Source organism: Eutrigla gurnardus, assembly GCF_963514095.1.
Source record: "Eutrigla gurnardus genome assembly, chromosome: 11".
NCBI classification, from domain to species: domain Eukaryota; kingdom Metazoa; phylum Chordata; class Actinopteri; order Perciformes; family Triglidae; genus Eutrigla; species Eutrigla gurnardus.
The window spans coordinates 2,926,424-2,948,299 of record NC_139925.1 but is presented as its reverse complement, the minus strand read 5'-3'; the positions used below and the strand labels follow the sequence as shown (position 1 = coordinate 2,948,299).

At 44.5% G+C, this 21,876-nt stretch overlaps 1 protein-coding gene across 1 annotated transcript in view; it reads right to left on the bottom strand.

The window, feature by feature from the left end:
• Window positions 1–14,259, bottom strand: part of LOC311020878 (gamma-aminobutyric acid receptor subunit pi) — a 34,592-nt gene extending 20,333 nt beyond the window's left edge. The window contains exons 1-2 of the mRNA XM_084021133.1: window positions 14,098–14,259; window positions 6,609–6,698 (exon numbers count right to left, since the gene is read on the bottom strand). Of these exons, the coding sequence (XP_083877259.1) occupies window positions 6,609–6,661 (53 nt within the window). The 5' untranslated portion in view covers window positions 6,662–6,698; window positions 14,098–14,259. The remainder of the gene's footprint in view (window positions 1–6,608; window positions 6,699–14,097) is intronic.
• Window positions 14,260–21,876: the final 7,617 nt, after the last annotated feature.

Genomic DNA, 21,876 nt, shown 5'->3' with positions numbered 1-21,876 from the left:
TATACTCTTGGAAGTCGTATCCGGGATCATCGGGAGGCAAAGCGTGGCTTACGAAGACAAGCGAAGGCGATCAGTCAGCGAGCGTCTCTGAGAACGACGAGATACAACGTAAAACCTCTGATCTCGGCTTTCACTTATCTGCCAACATTCCCCGGGGCGAGCTTGTGCTTTTTCTTTATTAAATCTTCTTTTACACGAGCTCGCAGATTTGGGGAGCTCAAAGGAAGGCCAAAATAAGATCTCAGTTAGCATTAATTAAAATGACACTACAAAGCGTTATCGCCCTAATAAGAGCCTCGCCCCCGCTCCGGCTTTTTAGCCTCGTCATGTGAAACAGGACCTCGGAGCTCGCAGATACATGGAGGGGCTGACTTCTTTACGGTGGATACCGACTCGCCTATCCAAGGAGAAGTTTAAAAGAAACATCCAGGCTCTGTAGCTCACAGGCTGCAAGGGACACCTTTTTTTTTAGAATATATATTTCATGCTGTCTATGAAATGCAGCGCTGTCCAGTTAAACATCGGAGATGAAGGTTTCTGGCCGGTGAGGAAGAGCTGGTCAGTCTGAAGTCTGGCAGCTTTGAACTCTTTCATGTGGAGCCGGATTATTCTAACTGATAAATCCTTCCACCTGGAATGAAATGAACTATGTAAGTCAGGTTGAAGGCCCTGTGCATCATTATGATGAGGATGAAGATATCTTGCAAGCAAAACCTCAGTGACAGAACTACGTTGTGGAAATGAGTTAAGATGAGACGCGAACGCCATTTCCTACGCCATCGTCCAGTGGAGCATAATTCCTGCTGGGATGGACAGAGGGGATGTCAGTAAAAGGATTAGCAGAGCAAATGCATGCAAATTCAATTACTTTTGTGGTTAAGACTTTAAATCAGGTGCCAAAAAACTGAATGCTCAACTTCTAAATAGGGGAACGACGTGTCTTCTGCAGCGGGAAGTCAAACTCAACAAAAGATGTGTTGAAGAAAATCTAAATGTTTCCCAGAGTGTTTGTGATGTTGCTCTCACAGAAATCATGAAGCTAAAGAGCCGATCAGCCCCGTGCTGGTTCACAACCCTGAACGGTGAAACAATCAGGTCTCTGGTGAGAAAACGCCTCGCGGAGGGGAAATAGAAGTGACACAGCGGCGTCGTGACGGGCGGCTGTGGAAACAGAAACCGGCAGAGAAACCCGGTGGAGGCCGGATCTCGCTGCAGACAATTAAACTTAATGAACATATTCAAAAAACCTTTTCAAAATCGCTGCAGGAAGAACAGCCGCTGTAGGAAAGAGAGAAAAGAGGAGCTCCAGAAATGTAAAGGAGTCTCCGTTGACTCCTCATTAAAGTAAAGTATGAGGTGTAAGAGGGCACCGTATATCATATTAAATTCTATATTTAATAAGTGAGTAAATTAGAAAAATGAGATAGAATGGAGAGTGAAAAAAAAAAATAATAATAAATAAAGCCATTTCTGGAAGCTTTCAGTAAAATCACTAATGGATGGAGTAACAGAGGCAACATCTTGGGTTTCTATGGCAACAGCTGCAACAACTGTGGTTTCTGGGTTTTAAGCTGAAGTGTGCTCTTGTGTGTATTTTGTCTTTCAGTCAAGCTTTAAATGTGCTGTGGCGTCGGCTCGGCGGCGTCGGCGTCGGTAACCCTCGACGAGTGACATCAGTGACAGCCGCCGCCGCCGCCGGCTTTGACTTGTCAAGTAAAAATGGGGGATCAATGTGCCAAAGCACTTGTTGGGGCGTCCCGGATCTCTGGGAAGCTCAACATGTGTTCAAACGGCATGCAGGGACTCTAGCTGGGTCCGGGTCCAGGGGCTGGGTCCGGGTCCAGGGGCTGGGTCCCGGTCCAGGGGCTGGGTCCCGGTCCCGGTCCATGGGCCGCATCCTTAATTCTTAGACCACTTGCGTATTTGAATGACGCATCGAGGCCGACCCATCTCAAAGACGCAGCCCAGAAAAATACGACCTTCATTTCCCGATTCGGAGGATCCAACTGATGGATCCTTCACGTATCCCAAGATTCATTGCTGTGCCGGTGACGACAGGATTTCAAATCAACGAGCCGATCTCCTCCATCAGAATAGAAAATAAGAATAAAATACGATCAGTGGCTCCCTTTTTAATCGGACAACGCTCGTTAGATGCTCTTTTCTTGTCAACCGCAGCTGGTTGCTAGGCGACGGGAGCAACAAAGGACGGACGCTGAATCGGGACTCGATAATAACTGATTCTGAATAGATAGTGAAAATAATACACTTCTCAGAAAAAAAAGAAAAAATCCCTTTTTATTCAACAACCTAATCAACTCCTCATAGACGTGATAACAATCGGTTTTAATAAGTGACACTAAAAACAGATTATTTCTCCTCACGCTCCTCCTTCTGAGGCGCTTTGAGACGATTCACGTAATGATCTGAGGGTTGGGGGAAACACTAATCTCTCCGGGGACAATCAATAAAATAGAAATAAAATAAAAGCTGACGTGAAATGGATTCCTATACAGGAAGAAGTCGTGTCCCTCCAGTAAAGGCAAGAAAAGCATCCCGTTAAGCCTTTAATCTGTAATAATCTTCAGGGAAACATGCTTTGTGCTGCCGATGCTGTGAAACCATTGTTTCCGACACAGTAGTGCGCAGTACTACGGAGTTCCTCCAGATGATTAATCCTCCGTTGACAGAGATTAAGGGAGGATCAGGCCTGACTGGGTTTGTGGGAGGATGCTTAATGACGTGCAGATGAATGTTTAGTAACATGAATGTGAACTCTGTGGCTTCTTTAACACATCAACAGTTAATCAGATCATTGGAACGCAAATAAGGAATACTTGGATTATACTAATGAGGCTTAACCCCTCCCCCGGACTGTGATTGATTAATCACAACTACGCAACCGTGATGGCAGGCATGTCAGATTAGGATTCATCCACAAACGAGAGTTTGAAGCATCTTCGAAGACGAAGAACCTCACTTCACAGGCCTCAGCTGTAAATTAGAGGCCCTGATTGAATCACTTGTGTTTAACGAGACATGTGACCTCTAATGAGTCACATGCTTCCTGTATTTGTGTATTCAGAGTGAAACAGCGACGCTCAAGTCGATGTACGAGCTGTAAATTAGAGGACAGATACAGAGCAGATTAATCCCTCTGCATTTATTTGTGCATTCTGTGTGTTTTTTTATGTAACTTGACATTAGTAAACATTCCTGTTATGACACCATAAGTTTATGACGAGGACATCCATTATGTGTCGGATTCCCCCGTCGGCTCTGAATAGAGTTGTGGGAAGTTGAGTCATCATCCTAAAAGCCTCTTGCAGCATTAAATGGGAAAACTGTTGGAAAACATGGTTGACATGTCATGTATGAACCCATTAAATGCTGTTTTAAGCTCCTTTGTCTAAGTTTCTACTTGAAATACACAAAATGATGTGCTAGAGAACTCACATGTATTTTTGCTGTAACAAGTTTGTAGTTTGTTATTCAAGTAGTGAATTATTTAGTTATGTTTTCAAATAAGCAATCCGCTACTAGAAGTGAGATGAAAAACTGTGTCAGGGGGATAAAAAAAAGAAAAGGTGTGTGTCAGCTGTGAGGAGCTGTGGAGGTTTCTGCTGTCACTCCCGGGGATTTTAACAAGCTGGTGGCTGGCGAGGCGGCGGAGGAGATGCTGCCAATATCAACCGTGGCGTCTCCATCTCGCCGTGAGATCATCAATTAAATCCCTACGATGCGGAACACGGAGGCAACGGCGTACGACAGAAAAAAGAACACCTTTCTCAGCTTCCTCGATATAAAACAGAGCTGTAAAAGGGGGATACAGCGTCTGTCACCGGGCTCACTGATGTCGTAGACGAGGTTACGCAATGACGAAAGAGTCCATTATTACATTTTTCGCCAGTAGGTGGTGCTATAATGTATGCTTTTACTCTTTAATAGCAGGAATCTCGTGTAATAATTTAGAAGTAACGCTATCTGACACTGAAAACGAGCCGGCTTGAAACATTAAAGAGTGGCTCTGAAGCCCAATTCACATAGCTAACATTAGCATCATATGCTAACCAGCTAGAACATATCTGCCAGTTGTGTTTAAGCTAGTATGAAATTTAAAAAAAAACAATTAAGTTACCGTTATAATTTTAAATTGGGCACGTGTTCAATTAGATACCACAGTCAAATGTATTGTGTTTGCTTTTTTTTAAATCTTTTTCCCGCCCTTTTGTCACATGTATTGTTCATTTCTTTGCTTGTTATATCTTTTTCCCGCCCTTTTGTCACGTGTTGTTCCTTTCTTTGCTTGTTATATCTTTTTCCCGCCCTTTTGTCACATGTATTGTTCCTTTCTTTGCTTGTTATATCTTTTTCCCGCCCTTTTGTCACATGTATTATTTCTTTCTTTGCTTGTTTTATCTTTTTCCCACCTTTTTGTCGTTTCTGAATTTCTCACCAGCCTCATTGTGAAGAATAAGATAAAAGTAGAATTCAGGAGAATTAACATGTCAAACATTAAAGTGACTTCATGTGTAGTCCACAACTATGAAAATGTTCAGCCAACAATCAGTAAATATTCTGTTTTTTAATGACTTATTGCCTCTTTTGAGATTATTAAACTTCCCACTGAAGGACCACGAGAGGAGGAAGTCCACCTGAGCTGGTTCTGACACACGACGACGTGTCAAAGCGGGATTCAGCCATATTTATAGGAAGTCATCAATCTCTCCAGCGAGTCCAAGCTGGCCGTTTGTTTCCCTTGGAGCATTTTTACCATGATGGATGAACGCGAGACTCTCGTGTCTGTTTATGGGCTCTGGTTCGCTGCGAGGTGGCGGTCCCGGCAGTTTCAGCCGTCGTCAAGGTCACAGGGGTCGTCTTCGTGAAGCCAGCGAGTGAATTATGTTTCCACGAGTGTTGGGGAGCACATTTGTATTCCGCCGGCAGAGGCCGAGCGCCGTTTCCTAATCAAAATCACCAAAAAGCTATCGGAGCAGAACATCTTGATGGGGGTCAATCAGCACGCCGGCGTCTTCGTATCACCGAGGTCATATCAATACAAACCGCAGCGTTTTCAACCATCTGCAATCATTGAATTTCCATCCGTAAATTACACAGGATTAGTTTGTGTTGATGAAGCATTAAATTAAACCAGATTAAAGAAACATTCACTACATTGGAGCATTCATGGCCATAATAAATAGAAAATGAGAGTTTCTACTTCAATAGCATCAAACAATCTATCCGAATATTGTCCTTCTGTATCGTTAATCAACGTCTGTCCGAGATGATTGTCTGTGGATTTAACATGATTTCTGTTAAATGTGTTGTATGGGGAAGGGTTGAGGTTATATTTCCACAATAAAACAATATATTTGTAAAATGATTTTTATAATTAAGAGAGACTTGCATCGGAGTTTTGATGTCCACAGTTGGTGCGATATGAAAATATCACGATTATTCTGGCCAAATCATGTCAAATAAAGCTTTTAAAATGGCACTTAAACATACTGGAATCACTTTCATGTTTATGTCGTCGTGGATAGAACACATCTTTTTTTTACCGTAAACGACAAATGAAAAAAAAGGATAATTAGTCTTTTCTTTAGCTCAGCACTAAAGTACGTTTATATCAGCTTGATGTGCTGACGTTTATAAAGTGGCGAGTTTATAAATATATATAGCCGACATAAACAAGTTGTTTGGTTTAACACAGGATGTTTGCCGTTGCTGTGACATCAAGTGAAAGCTACCACTAGCATGTTAGCCCAACCGCCCGATCAATAAACACCCATAAGATGACAGTTTGTCCTCATATGAATATAAAAGCATCAACATCATCACCCTAAGGACCTTAACGAGGCGTTGTCACACGTTGGGATGATTCAGTACAAACATAAACGTACATTCGTGGGACGTTAGCTAGCATAGATGCCGGCTGTTAGCATCTTAGTAATTAAGTAGCATATTTGAGAGCTTTTCGAGACGACACAGCTTTACGACTCACATGATATTCATGATTATCCCGGGAATGAAAATTCACAGCCATCAGCTCAGTGTGAGTGTTTTCCATCCTTCAACCACACAGTCAACAAAAACACAACAATGACTATAAAAGTAATCTGTCATGGGATCTCTGAAAGCTCACAGATTCATAAAAAAATCTATTTATTCATATTTTCCTGTTGAAAGCGTTAAGAACCAGCTCCGGCACGTTAATCCCATCTGATTGTGCAAAGAAAGTGCAGCGCTGCATCCAGAGAATATATCTTACAGATGGACGCAGCGAGACCCAGCGGGCGTCGCCTCATTTCAAATGTGCCAAGTGCATTGTGGGCTTTGAGAAATCAACTCTAAGAAGAGGAGAGGCTCCAACACATGGACGGCCTCTGCAGGGATTACATTCTAATCCTGAGTGATGCGGGGAGTTGTAATCGAGTATCGATGCTCCGGGAGACGATGATACACCTGAGCACCTTTACATCGGCCGCATACACAAAAGCATTGGCAATCCCAGCCTGACACCACTTGATTACCCCCCCCCCCCCCGCCCGTCAGAGATAGCTCCGTGGCTGCAGGTTCCCAGCGGTTTGTGTCGGCGGGCTCACCTGCTAATGAGGAGGATGGTGAACACGGCTTCTCTGGACACGGAGACGGCCATCGCTGCTGCCAACGGAGAGGAGACGCCAGGAGATTATCTGGGAGAAGAACAAAACACACAGTTTAGAGCGGAGATCTTCAACCCCCTAGAGGCTCCGCAGAGTTACTGCAGGGGTCCCCGAAATCATTTGATCCCAAACTTATACAAGTTAACATAAAAACAACCTATAATAAGCAAATATAAACCTTCCTGTTTGTTTAATATTATGTTGTGAAATTGTGATAAAATAGAATTAAAATATGAATCTGTTAACAATTATTATTTTAATGTCTTAGCATCGTATCCATCATTACAAAGTACTGTTATACATGAACTACAGGCTGCACTACACATTACTATTGTTTAATAAGGAACATTATATGATATGTAATAGGGGGTCCCTCCACCAGGTCTCTATAGGCCTTGGGGGTCCCTCCACCGGGTCTCTATAGGCCTTGGGGGTCCCTCCACCGGGTCTCTATAGGCCTTGGGGGTCCCTCCACCGGGTCTCTATAGACCTTGGGGGTCCCTCCACCGGGTCTCTATAGGCCTTGGGGGTCCCTCCACCAGGTCTCTATAGGCCTTGGGGGTCCCTCCACCGGGTCTCTATAGCACCGGGTCTCTATAGGCCTTGGGGGTCCCTCCACCGGGTCTCTATAGACCTTGGGGGTCACTCCACCAGGTCTCTATAGGCCTTGGGGGTCCCTCCACCGGGTCTCTATAGGCCTTGGGGGTCACTCCACCAGGTCTCTATAGGCCTTGGGGGTCCTTGAAGACGGTGAAGTGTTGTTATACGAGGGATGATTCAGTGAACATGGATGTTTTGTTCCCGTTTGAAAGTGAGGTTGTTGGTTGGTGTTGGATACTCTGCTGATCCGGTGACTCCCTCATCTTCCTCTTCCAGCTGGCAAACATCCCAGATGCCCCGTGTGGCCCTTCGTTTCCTCCTATTTTTAATCTGTACAGTAACGTGGATGTTGATGAAGTCAGCAGGAAGCGATGGTTCATCTCTGCCTCGACCAACAGATATATTTGTAAATCACACAGCGGCGAGCCTGAGGGACCCTCTCGCTCCACAATGACCTCTTCTTATTGACTTTACCAAAAACTCCAAGTTTGTCAAGCTCCGAAGTAATAAAACACATCTCAGTTTCCTTCAAAGAGAGTCGTCTCCTCTCATATATCCCCCTGCTCTCTCTCCCTCTGTCTCTCTCTCCCTCATGCCTCTTTTAAGATGAAAGCCGACAGAAGCCCCAGAGACCAGAATGAGACCCGAATAATGTGGACGGCAAGCTGGGCACCGAAAATATTTAATGTGAAGTTGAAAGCCGACTTCTTCTCTGGCCGCGGTGTTAAAAGTGACTCTACGGCGGTGGAGGGGGGGGGGGCAGCTCTCTGGTTACGTAACAAACACCAGCAGGTAAACACATCATCACGCCACAGACAGTGGACTCCACCACCGTGCCTATAATGTCCTTATGTAATCATATAGTCTAAGCTGCTTTGGACAGATGCGTATCACAGTAAACAAAACACAAGATGCAATTTAGATTTTTCCAGATAAGCAGTCAGGACCAGATTTCCCCATCGGGCCACGACGCTAATCCTCGCCGCTGCAGCTCTGCAGACGAGCATCAAAACATCGAGCACACAACACGCTGCCGCGGTTATACGATGAAGACTTCCAATCAGCACCTATCTGTAGATATCTGCAGGTAAGCCCCGCCCCCTAAAGCATCCCCTGCTTCCTGGTCTGGTGGACTCTAAATGGACCATAATGTACTAAATGAACATCATGCTGGATTGAAGAAGACTTGAAACTAGAGATTGAGACCATAAACTCATGTTTACAATGTTTACTGAGATAATACATCAAGAGAGAAGTAGGACCATTTTCTCATAGACTTCTATACAACCAGAGAGGAGTCGCCCCCTGGTGGCCAGCAGAGAGAAGTAGGACCATTTTCTCATAGACTTCTATACAACCAGAGAGGAGTCGCCCCCTGGTGGCCAGCAGAGAGAAGTAGGACCATTTTCTCATAGACTTCTATACAACCAGAGAGGAGTCGCCCCCTGGTGGCCAGCAGAGAGAAGTAGGACCATTTTCTCATAGACTTCTATACAACCAGAGAGGAGTCGCCCCCTGGTGGCCAGCAGAGAGAAGTAGGACCATTTTCTCATAGACTTCTATACAACCAGAGAGGAGTCGCCCCCTGGTGGCCAGCAGAGAGGATGCCTTTGGTAGCTGACCCCGTCCCTTACAGACTGATGAAACGACGGAGCTGCATTTACAGCCCAGAATGCAACACTCCTGAGTGATTTCAGCTCAGACGTTAAAAACAAATATAAAAGTGTTACTTTCGGGCCGAGGCCGTTGAAACTCCCAAACAAACCCAGTCAGCAGCAGAGCCTGGGGGAGTTAGTGGGAATGCACGTTCAGCATTTTAAAATACTAAACACATTCAGATTTGCTCCTGCTCCAGAAAATATGAATTACAAAGTGCGATCTGTTACATTAAATACTTCAATTACACGAATTACACATTCTGGTTGTGTTTCCCAACACTTTGCTTGAACTCATACACATGCAGCCAGGTGACGCTTTAAAAGGGCTGAATGAGGCCCACTCACATGGAAGCCATCCAGTCAGCACATTACAGCACTGTAACCTGGAAACCTCCGTCTCCGACGACATCACGTTCCCGACAACTAACCTGCACCCTCAGTTACGTTGCCAGGGAAACGTAGTTCTATCAGATTATAGTTAGCTAGAGCTATTAAACTAGTTGGTTATGTTTGGTGTGTTTTTGGGCTCATTTGAAAATGATTTGTCGAGTTTTAACGTCAAAAGCAAACATAATCAGGTTTCCCTTTAAATCAGTTCAGTTTCATGAACGAGAACGTCGTTTTTAGGCGACGAGGGTTGAACCTGCACAAGTGTATCGGGGGTTATTGATTAAAAGTCAAACTTTAGATTTTAGTAAAGAGATATAAGATTCTTCTAATCTGAAATGACTCCAGCTGTCATGTGCTATATGATACGTAACAGACGGTAGAGTGGATTATTTTTAATCTGCTGCTACAACAGTGCTTTTTGCAGCATCCTGCAGCAAAAAAAGACAATTTGCATGCTCCAGTGCAAACATGGCAGCATCAGCCGTCACATATGGATCCAAATTAGCTTTAATCCGCTGCAAAGAAGAGAAACTGCACATGAGAAAACACTCATGGGTTGGAAGAAAGTTTGTGAGTCATAAAAACCATTATACATGACTTTGTTTGGCCATTTGTCTGTTCATGTGGCCCTCCATCCTCACTGATGGACACTGAACGAGAAAAACATCATTTATTTCTTTGTTCTGTCACTATGAGGAGTAATTGAATTCATCCGTCACTGTCTGTGGATGTTGATCTGCGAATGAAGTAAATAAATTACTTTATGGCATTATTTCATATTTACGGTTCATAAGCTGCAGACATCGACACGCACACGGATGCAAAACCGTGCACGTGGAAAAGCTGGCTTCCTTTAAAACGCCAAATACTTGTTATTTTAGGGAGATGAGGCGGTGATTTATCAGCGGGTCAGGCAGCGATCCAGCCAGAGACGTCACTAGGATTTAAAGACTCCCTCAGGAGAAGCATCTTTTTAGTGCTGCATTAGAACGACAACCTGTGAAGAAGTCAAGTTAACAAGCAACAGAGGTCGTCTTCTTCTGTTCTCTTACTGCCATGTTCACTTTTAGACACATTAAAGCTGCATGCTTAGAACCTGATGATGTAAATGTGTCTTAAAGTGATACCGTATCTAATTATCTTCATTAGATACGCTGCAGGTCTAAAGAATGGACTTTAATTACACCAGTTACTGACCTGAAGATCGGTTCAATCAGAGTGAGATTCTGCTGAGTCATGTTTCTGTCATAAAGTGTACAGTAGAATAAACCAAGACTGGATTTAAAGGTCAGAGTGAAAAAAAGACAAAAAGACAAATCGGTTTTACAGAAGTGTTTCTTTCTAAAGTGTATTCTTTCTACAGACTATGATGCTATAATCCTAAAACTATCAGTGTGAGAAAAAAAGCCAATTTAGGGAAGCTCCGCCCCCTAACATAGGCCTCATACTCCAGCTAGCAGGTAGCTACCTTCACCTCCGACCTCCACCTGTTTTTCTGGTGAATCTCTGACGTGAGGCCCGTCTCTCTCAACTGTGACTCCAACTGCCGGGGATTTGATTTTAAGCCGACTTGAAAAGGGCAATAGGGAATATAAAAAAAGATGTGTCAGGCAGAACTGAGTCACTTCACCTAATTCTCTGGCTCTTCTCCCCTTTGTCGCCTCCGAGGTATTTGATCTCAGGCCTCGTGGAAGAGTCACATCAGGAGTATGTCAACCTCAAAGCTGCCGGTCCGTATAATTCAGCCTTCTTAGTTAGACAGATGTGTGTTAACTAGCTGACGATACACCACATTGAACTATTGGAGACTTGTAGTGGCTTATTTCCGTTCCACTCACGCCGCTACAATGTGAAAATGATAATAATATTCGGTATGAATATGGTGTCTGGTTAGCTAGCCGTCATTGGCTGCAAAACCACGTCTGCAATAAGGTGTTCCCATTTCAAAGATGCCTTCAAACGAAGCTCAGAAATGCGACCTTCCTTTCCCGGATTCTGACTTAACTATATATGTACATTTGATAGCTCAACTCAGGGAATTAGCTATAATATTAATGCTCATGGGCCATTTCTGACTACACTTTAGAAAGAGATTTTTGTATTTACGGCCCAAACAGAATCTCTCACTCTCTCTGGAGTCTGATAACATTTCAGCCAATACACTTTGTACATAACATAAAACTCAAACTTCAGCCCAGTTCTCTTATTTCATACTTTTTAGAGAAATATAACTCTGAAAGAATGACTAATGTGAGAGTGAAGGTTGTCAGCAGTCTTTAATGCTCTCGCCACATGTCTAACCAACAAATTCACATATAAACCTGACTTTACTCTGCAAGGTCTCAGAGACACGAGGGACTCACTGGGCTTCATCGCCGTGACGATGAGGAGGAATCAGAGGAGACGGAGGAGCCATGCAACTCATACTGATAATAATGAAGAAATAGTTCCACAGGTGCTTAGTCTCACGTTCGGATGGCAACTATGGAGGAGTTTCTCAGCTCAGAGACTGGAAACCGTGGAAACGGCTGCTCGGCTCCGTCTTCAGGGCCACATAACTCACTAATTAACAAGTTGCAAAGTTGCAGGGAGGTATCTGAGAGCTCCCTCGGCTCTTTCCTCCCGTAGACCACGTTACATCCCAGACTGAAGCAGCTCCACAGCTTCGGATGGACGGTGAGACTCCGCAGGTTTGATCATCGGGAGAAAGATTGTGTGAGAAAAAGTCTAAAGTACAAGCCAGCGTGTCCTGTGCAAGAGAAAAATCCAATCAGAGAGCTTTATATTCCGCCGCCGAGGGGCGAGGCGGCGCTAAAGGTTACACCGATAACAATCTGCAGATAAAGTTAATTCACTTCTGGATTCAGAGCCAAATTGTGCATGAATTCCCGACAGCGTTGGCTGTGATCCTCCATCAGCCGGCTCTGCTGCAGATGTGTTTCCCATACAACACAGTTACTGATTTTTGATGTACTATAAAATCATCTCTGATCACCGTGGGGGGAAGTCTGCACAGGGAGGAGGTCAGGGTGGGGCTGGTCACACAAACACAGGACTTTCACCCAGGAGACCGCTGTTCCAGTTTACAACGTTAACATCGCGTTAAAGGGAGTAAAACCTGAGGGAATCTGAGGATTCAGTTTAGTTGTGTGTTAACGATTTCTGTAGGAGACAGAGCTGCTCTATCTGTCTGTTCCTTCATAGCAACAACAGCCAAAGGCTCATGGGTATTGTAGTTCAAAATGAGGGACAAAAACATGATTCTTTAAGAGACCAAGTAGGAACCTTAATGTTGCCACATGGACATTTTGGGCAAGAGGCCTTTCTTCGAACAAAGCCTGCAGGGTTGTTCATCGGAGAATGTCGTGTTTCTATGTTGGGTAACACTGACGAGGCCAAATAAGATGCACATGACTGATCCAGGATCTGCTGAAACACACTGTGTGGTCCGTCCCACATTTCACATGTAATCCAGGTGTAAACCTTGAAAGAGAAGAAAGCCTGAGGAGGGAGGAGGGGACCGGCACCGTGACATGCTCCAGAACGGACAAACGGCCAGAAGGACCCGGACCATCGATTACATCACCGATGACACATGACACCGAGCCGCCGCTGAGTCAAGGCAACGTCCCACGAGACCAAAAAATCAGATACACGATGCACCTGCACCTCGAAAACCAGAACCTGCTGGGGCTAAAACCTCGGATCAATGAATTAAACATGTCTGACTTCACAGACCACAGAAAGCAGAGGAACCACACGGTCCGGCTCTGGAGTTTTGATGATAACAGAGAAAGCTGTTCCGTTATCTCGACACACAACTCTATTTATGTAAATCTCCTTCCTCCCCCCTCCTCCTCCTCCTCCTCCTCCTCCTCCTCTGCCACGGACTGTATCTGAAGAGGCAGCTGGCAGTTTTATACCCCGATGAGTGAACAAAAACAAAAGAATCTCTGCACCAGTTAAGTGCTCGTCCCGTTGCATCGTGGTGAATATTAATATCATATTTTATTATATGACTTTAGAAGGAGGAACGGATCACGGCTTCATGGAACATTAGAGTGGTTTTATTCCTGGTTATCAGGGTCGGATCCCAGCATCGCTGGCAGCATTTGTCTGTTGACTTGACAGCTTAACTGATTTATTATTTTTTTTATATTATCTGCAGAGCTGCTGGTGAGAGATTGGCCATGTAGACCATCATCGCCATCGATAAGAACCATCTAAAGGATGGTGGATGTCTGCAGGCACTGATATATTCTGTGTTTGTGTGTTTGTGGCTGCATCACCCTGAGGGACTCCTGACCTTCACCCTGTCATCACATAACATCCAATCAAAGGCAGCTTTGATGAGCTTAAACACATAAACAGCACCATTTAACATGAAATCAATCATTAAACAGCACTTGGTAACCTTCTATCACTCCAATAAAACAGCTTCATCACACCCCGAAGCAGCAGCTCCACAATTAATTGAAAGCAGTGGATTTTAGGAGAGACGCTTGCGTGTGCGCGCACACACACGCGCATGGAAACCATGTATTGGCTGTTGAGTAACACAGAGATACAGAAATTGCTGCCCATATGTTTCAGATTTCTGGGGACATATTCAAGCCTGAGAAAGAAATAATGAGAATCGCACTAAAGTTGAGCTGACGTCTCCGAGCTCCGCTTCTCTGCTGGAGAAGAAAACACGCAAAACAAACCAAAAACCACCTGAACCAGAACCAGAACCAGAACCAAGTCGTCCACAAAGACAAAGTTAAAGAACCCAAGTTTACCTGAAAGCGCCGGTCGCCGCGTGCATGTCCTATAAACCTCAGCGCGTCCTGGAAGACGAGTCCGCGCCGTGAGGATGTTTCTCCCCCGGTTTCAGATCGGTGTCGTCGTCGTCGTCCCCGCCACTTCCATCCGGCTCGGTTACCGACGGCTACCTGCTGATCCGCGCGCACACACGACTGGTTGTGCTCCGTCAGCGGATTCCCGCTCACCACAGTGGGCTGGACGCGCTGCTGCGCAATGACGCACGCCATGGACTCGCAAGCGCTGCTTTGGACTCTCCAAAGCTGCTACAGATGAATGTCTGTCAGGGACATGTCGGCTGTGCATCACACTTCCATTACTGTATACAAACTATATATTAAAATATATATATTTATGTCACAATAAAGCATGGAGCAGTAAATGTGTCACATCCGAGTCTTTAAATCAAAGATCACAGTGGACTACGGGACGTTTATGACACTCTGCTTGTGCATTATGTTATTATTCCATCTCTATTTTTGTAAATTGGAGAAACCACGTGACATTCATCCTGCTTAACGCTTCGCAGCAGCTTATTTTACTTTGTAATCAGCTCCTTCATCCAAACACCAAGAGACCACGCTCAGGGACAACAAGTGGGTTCGGACGTCCTTGGTGCCAAGGTGTTCCCCATGCATGTGATGGATGGACCTCGACAACCCCCCTGTAGGATATACTGGGAACACTTCCATCCCCAAAACCCCCCAAGGGCCGTAATGGGCGGGCAGTCAGGCAGCAGCTGATCCGATCTGAGCGCACATGTGTGCAGCATAACGCATATAATAGTGGTTGTATGGAGAAGGGAGAGTTCATGCCCTTCAGCTGAAACATGCTAAAGTGCAGTCCCTTTCTGCATTTAGCATCCACCTCCAGGGAGGCAGCTGACCCTGACCTCTGACCTCAGGAGTTCACTATTAGGGCATCAGCAGAAGGACGAGGCAGAGGCTCAATGGAGGCATTTTATTGGTTGATTTATATGCATCAAGTTCAGCATCACCAGTAGAAGGAGGTGACCATATTTGGAGTGTGGAGGAGCAACGGGTGGATCTGATGAACACAAACAGTATGAAGAAATGAGTCACAAGATAAATATTAGTGGACACGAAAGGGCTGAAATTATGAAATTTTATATTTCTACAATTTATTTTTCTTGTGACGAACTCCTCCTCAGGCCTCTACATGTTACTGAAATATAATAACCTGCAGGGTTTGCTCTCTCTTCCCCACTTTCCCTAAATCAAGAATATTTAGTTAAAAGCAGCTGAGAAAATATTCACTTTCATATGTGTGACTATATCCACTTCATCCATCCATCCATCCACCCATCCATCCATCCATCCACCCACCCATCCATCCACCCATCCATCCATCCATCCACCCACCCATCCATCCACCCATCCATCCATCCACCCATCCAACCCACAAATAAATCAGAATGCAAGATGCTGTGTCGTCCCGACCTTTGTCACGTGTCACCGGCTCCACATCTTCTGAGTATCCTTGAAGCCCCCCCCCCTCCCAGACAGGTGAAGAGATGAGGCCGCTGGCTCGAAGGCCACCGCGGCAGGTGACGAATCGCCCCCCCTCCCCCTTTCATCCTGGTGCTCATTTGAATCCTGGTGGTTCTCCAGGTCCACGTGAGCCCTCATTCATCTGCACCGACCCGTCTCCACCCAGGGTTATACGGTGTGCATGTTTCATGCATGATTTATGTGGGCTGTGCTCCCCGAGTTCCATCACTTAGACCTGGATCACCAAGAGGAGGCCAGATAAAAAGGTGTGCTCCCTGAAACCAAAGCTTTCAACGCATTTGTCCGGTGATCTGGCGCTCTCGAGGGGTCAAGAGTCTCGATGCATTATTCATACTCGATGAGTTACAAGCTACCAGAGATGAGGATGTTTCTCCGAGCGTGGCGCTGAAGTGAGTCCTCGGAGCGTTTCAGACCTACCCAAGCTTCTCTTCTGAGTGTCTCCGTTTCATCCAATCACTTAACATTCAACCGCGGAGCAGCGAGGCTTGCTGGGGATATTAGCATGGCCATGCATAATGCAACATTTTGCCATTCCACAATCTTTTTGTTGAAACAATTCATCCATCTAAAATAAAGGGGTTTTCAATCAGGTGCAAGGTGACCTCGGCCTCCCCATCAGTGCGATGGATTTCGGGGTAAAGCCTCAGAAATCACTCATCCAGCAAATTTATCACCTAACAGAAGAGCTGGTTCCACGTCGTCCATCGAAGACTCACAAAGGTCAGGATCAACATATTTATGACAACATATTTCTGTACCAGTGTCAATATTTCCTAAATTTATCTTGACCCTATTTGCAATAATTCAGAGCGATGATATAAAGAGTGTAATTAAGCTCCAGTCGGCTGGAAAGACTTTGGTTCTTTCCTCTCCAAACTTTTGTGTCAAACTCTCAAAATTATACTAAACACTCAAGAAAACATTCTTATTAATGTTATATTCCATTTCCTGCCATTAGCTCGACTCCTGGGCCGAAAACCTCTGTGTGAAGTGTTAACATTTCTTGGTGGATTGTCAATCGAGTGACAACAAAGCGATTAAAGAGATGTTCTGTCTTTGTCGGAGGTCCAGTGGTCCGTTGTTTCCTCCAAAAAACATTCTTCCCGGTGAAAAAAGTGCATTTCAGACTCTGGCTGTATAGTGGAGGGCCATTTGGAGACACACATACAGTAGCAGCTATTTATATATATTCTAAAATAATGCAATGAGTTGTTTAGCTGCCATTTTCAAATGCAGACTTTAATGGAGTAGACCACAATTTCCCCTCATTTAGCTCTCAGTCACAGCTGATTATTGGTTGGAGATGATAAGAACATGATATCAAACTTCATCATGTGCTGCTTGGCACCACAGAAACCACACAAACCAACACCGACTAGAAGCAAAGTAAAGACGGGTGCAGCTCGGTCGGATTAAATTTTTTCTTTGGAGACGTGGAATCTCAAAGACGTCTTAGACATTGTTTGGGCGTTAGAGCTCCTTCTTCTTCCTCCTTGCCGTTGCTGTAGTGTCATCCTGAAAAGTTGGAAAGCTCCTGATATCAAAGCGCTGTTCTGTCTGGCTTCACAGGAGCTCCCCGTGCACCCTCATTAGACAGATGTCGCTGCCAGCGGGGACCGTGGGTATCTGGGGTAAACTGTTAGTGGCGTCCTCGCGCTTCCTTTCACAGGAACAGATGTCAGAGAGAGAAAAGCTCGGCTGCCTCGTCATTCCACCTGAGCCTTCCATCCTTTCATTCCCCCCATGCTGCGCTCACATGGCATTGTTCTTCTGCTGGGACGTCTGGAAACCCAATCATCGGGAGGCGGAGTGACGTGGAAAGAGCCGCGAATGAATCAAATACATGCATGTTGCAATCGTGTGTCATGAGCTGAGAAAAGTCATTACCGAGCCAAAACATTCTGCAGAGCCAGAAGGGCTCCTGGTCATTAAAAGAATGTGTTTTATTATATTATTATTAAAGAAAAGTATTTTTACACGCTGATCATTTCTGTACTCAAAGCAAAAAGCACAACTAATTGAACTGTCGGAGCAGGTGGAAGCACAGGAAGCTAATTGGTTCCCACATGTTCCTCTTCTCCTCACATCCTTCATCTCTCTCTCCTCTCTGGAAATATTCCCCCAATGTGATCCCTCGCTCATTCAGCCTCCATCTCTGTCTTCCTCCACCTTTTGTGTTTTTACTCACATATGAATAAACCCACACGAGCCCGGGAAAAGCTCAGCGTATCCGGGCATAGATATGAAGATCTGCTACTAATAGACACATCCATATTCATCACATCATTTCAGATTCATATCTCATTTCCTGTTGAGATCACCTTGAGGTTGCATCAGTCTGTCAGCGTATTCATATGATTGACTGGATTTTTTTATCTTCAAACCCAAATTTCCACGCGTATTCAATTCATCAGGTCGATGCAGCGCTGCAGTTTGACAAACAATGAACTCTTCACCTCACGGAGATTGAGGCGTAGGCCAAGAAGAAGGAAAAAACACTAGAAAAAGATATAGGTGATGAGTTAGAACTAGTCAGTTAGAACTCGTCAGTTAAACTAGTCAGTTAGAACTCGTCAGTAAGAGCTCGTCAGTCAAAACAACTCTTAAAAAACGAAGTGAATCCAGTTGCCAACGATGAAGCCTTCAAAAGTCTATAAAAAGATGAGAGCAAAAGATTTCACCCACAATGGGATCATGCTGAAATCATTGCACTAAAATGTGTTCGGTGAGTCATCCGAGTCCTCTGGAGACGTCCCACTTTCAGTTTTTGGGTTTTTATTTTACTATCTGTTCCAAACGATGTGCATGGAAGCTGCTCTGTTGACCGAGGGCTTGCAAAACGAAAGAACAAAGTCACAAGTCGTGTTGAGAGCTGGCGACGGGTCAGAAACGTTGGCAGAGCAAATGTTATTCCACTTGATGCAATTCCATTTGAGGATTTGGGTTTTTTTTGGAGCTCTACTTCACCCTGGTAGAAAACAGCTGAGCCTTATCTTTCCTTATCTCTGGCTGTTGTTTGCATGCTTTCCTTTCTTTCAACGCCCCGGTTTTCTTGAAAGCGATGTGCATTTTCTGCAGAGTTCTCTTAAAGAAACTTCTTTGTTTTTTTTGTTTTTGCATTCTTGCCAAGAGTTAGAGGAGAAGATCAGGACCACTTTCATGTGTGTGTATTAAGTATGGAGATGGAGCCAGGAGGCGATTAGCGTAGCTTAGCATAAAGACCTGAGGCAGGAGAGGGATCCATACTGTTAATTATTTCTTAGCAAACGACGTTCGGACAAATACACCAATTAAAAACACTAAAATATAACAGAGGCAAGCGAACAATTTACTGTCGGTCCATGCAGTGTGTTTTGTTTCCATGGCAACATCCTGAATATGCTGCGTGATGATGTCTGCAGGGGATGTCGATGAATAGCACATGAAGATGCTTTAAAAAAAAGGTTTCCCAGCTCTGATCTGAAAAGGGGGGAAAGCTTGGAGTATTTGGAAGTGGAGTTTGTATGAAGTACTTATGCACAGTCAGTGTACATGGTGTACAAATACACACAACACAGTTTAAGGAGGCAGGCAGGCGGACCAGCATGCAAGCAGAGCAATGTAGCTCTAAAATATCAGTTTTGGTGTACGCTATATTTAGAATATTATATCAGACAGACCTTTCTGACGGGGAACTGAAGCTGCTCGCTCTTCAAAGCCGCCGGGCTCCCGTGACAAAACAGTCAATCAGGAGTCGCTTGCTGACTCAATAGTTTAGTTTTAAAAGTTTAGTGCGGATCCATCAAAACCAGTCCTGTGGCTTTGAAGAGAGCGTAGACGGGTCGCTACCAATGCTAGTTAGCTACTAAGATGACTTCAACACTTTGCTGTAAAGTTGAACCTTGAATTATGAAGCTAACTCTGTTAGCAGCTTCACACCAGAATCCACATGGATCCAGATCCAGTAAGGGTGTTGCTCGTATTCATCAGATCCACCCGTCGCTCCTCCACTGTCCAAATATGGTCACTTCCTTCTACTGGTTGTTGTCACCATGACGACGTCCACTTCTCATATACAGAGTATGCTTTGTTCCTTTTCGTCTTCTTTATGAAATACACCGACTCTGCACCAGTAAATCATACGGCACTTTAAAGAGACTGCATGTTAGGAAACATCCAAACATCATCAGCAAACAACAAACGTCTCAGCAGGACGAGTCAGCGTCGCTTCACTGACGGTGTCATTTTTCTGACTTGTATTCGGGCAGCATTTGTGTGACAGAGTGGAAATGGTTTGTACCTCTTTGTATTTATATTAACTTCCTCCCTATTTCTTTCTCATGTTTTCATTTCCCCTTTGACACACACTGAATATATTTTTGTCAGACAAAAAAAAAAAAAAAAGTTTGAAACTTAGATGTCTGACAAAACAAAAGACTGCAGGACCACCGGTTCATACCTGCATGCATTATTCAGAGAGGTTGCAAATCCACCATATACTCCAAGGCTATCCAGCCGAATACCTGTCAGTATAATAAGCTGCCGGCAACAACAGAAATTTTAAAACCAAGCCACATCATACTGTATTTGTTACGATTTCAAGCCGCGAAAAAATACATATTTCAACTCGGAGAACAAAGGGAATGAGGCACGGCCTGCTCAGGGCCTGAGAGTAAATAACTATTATTAGTGACTGGAAGTACAGCTGAAATCAATCCACAGGTTCAAAGAGCTTCTGCAAATATTTGTATTTCGAGCACCGCTAGTTGGCACGGAAAAAGTTTGGTGCGCTAATAATCTCCCGAGGAGGCGATAACTTTCTGATGGACGCATAATTTATGTTGCTGGCGCTTCCTTTTTTCTGCGAGATTGCAGCAGCTCAAATAAACAGAAACAGGATACCAGGTAAGATGCTTAACCAGCGAGACACACACACACACACACACACACATATACACACATATACACACACACACACACACACACACACACACAGGTAATGCATCACACACACTGGCTAGACATTGTTTTGAAAACCATCAGGCAAAGGGTTGATAAGGTCAGAATAACAAGACACTGTTAGAGCAGATAACCAATGTACCTGTGTGTGTGTGTGTGTGTGTGTGTGTGTGTGTGTGTGTGTGTGTGTGTGTGTGTGTGTGTGTGTGTGTGTGTGTGTGTGTGTGTGTGTGTGTGTTTCAATATGATGCAATCAAAGATACCAGAATCACAAACTACAACCTCCCAAACACCCACCTCAACAAAATAAATAATCAGGCAGTAAGCTGGATTGCATTCGACTCTAGTGTGAGATGAATGAATTATTCACTCCAGCAGACAGCCGGCAGGTATCACACCTGCACACACTCCTCAGGTTTCTCACACTCCCCCTCTCCTTCACCCTGGGATCAGAATTTAGATTTGCCTCTTACATAAGGAGACAGCCGTGACTTGCACTCAATTGTCACCTACATTTCTCTGTCCTCCTTTCACCCGATGTGACAGAATGAATGTTGAACACCGTTTCTTTTCTTCTTTACTTTTTGGGTTTTAAGAAAAATAAAACAAGTTGTTTTACATGTGTTATACTTTGATGTACACATTTCTCCATCGGCATCCAAAGCCGTGTTAATGGCTCTATTGATGGTGAGGGCTTCTGAAAAGTGAAGCCCCTGAAGTGCCTTAAACTGTCCTTCTCTCTGCTGGCCACCAGGGGGCGACTCCTCTCTGGTTGTATAGAAGTCTATGAGAAAATGGTCCTACTTCTCTCTGCTGGCCACCAGGGGGCGACTCCTCTCTGGTTGTATAGAAGTCTATGAGAAAATGGTCCTACTTCTCTCTTGATGTATTATCTCAGTAAACATTGTAAACATGAGTTTATGGTCTCAATCTCTAGTTTCAAGTCTTCTTCAATCCAGCATGATGTTCATTTAGTACATTATGGTCCATTTAGAGTCCACCAGACCAGAAAGCAAGGGATGCTTTAGGGGGCGGGGCTTACCTGCTGATTGACAGGTCGCTACCATGCTACCAATGCTAGTTAGCTACTAAGATGACTTTAACACTTAGCTGTGAAATTGACCTTGAATTATAGAAGCTAACTTTGTTAACAGCTTCACACCAGAATCCACATGGATCCAGATCCAGTAAGGGTGCCGCTCTGCTGGTTGCTTACTGGTTGCAACAGTTTTTTAAAAATACGAGTACAATTGTGTCATGTGATGTAATATACAATGTTTTATATAT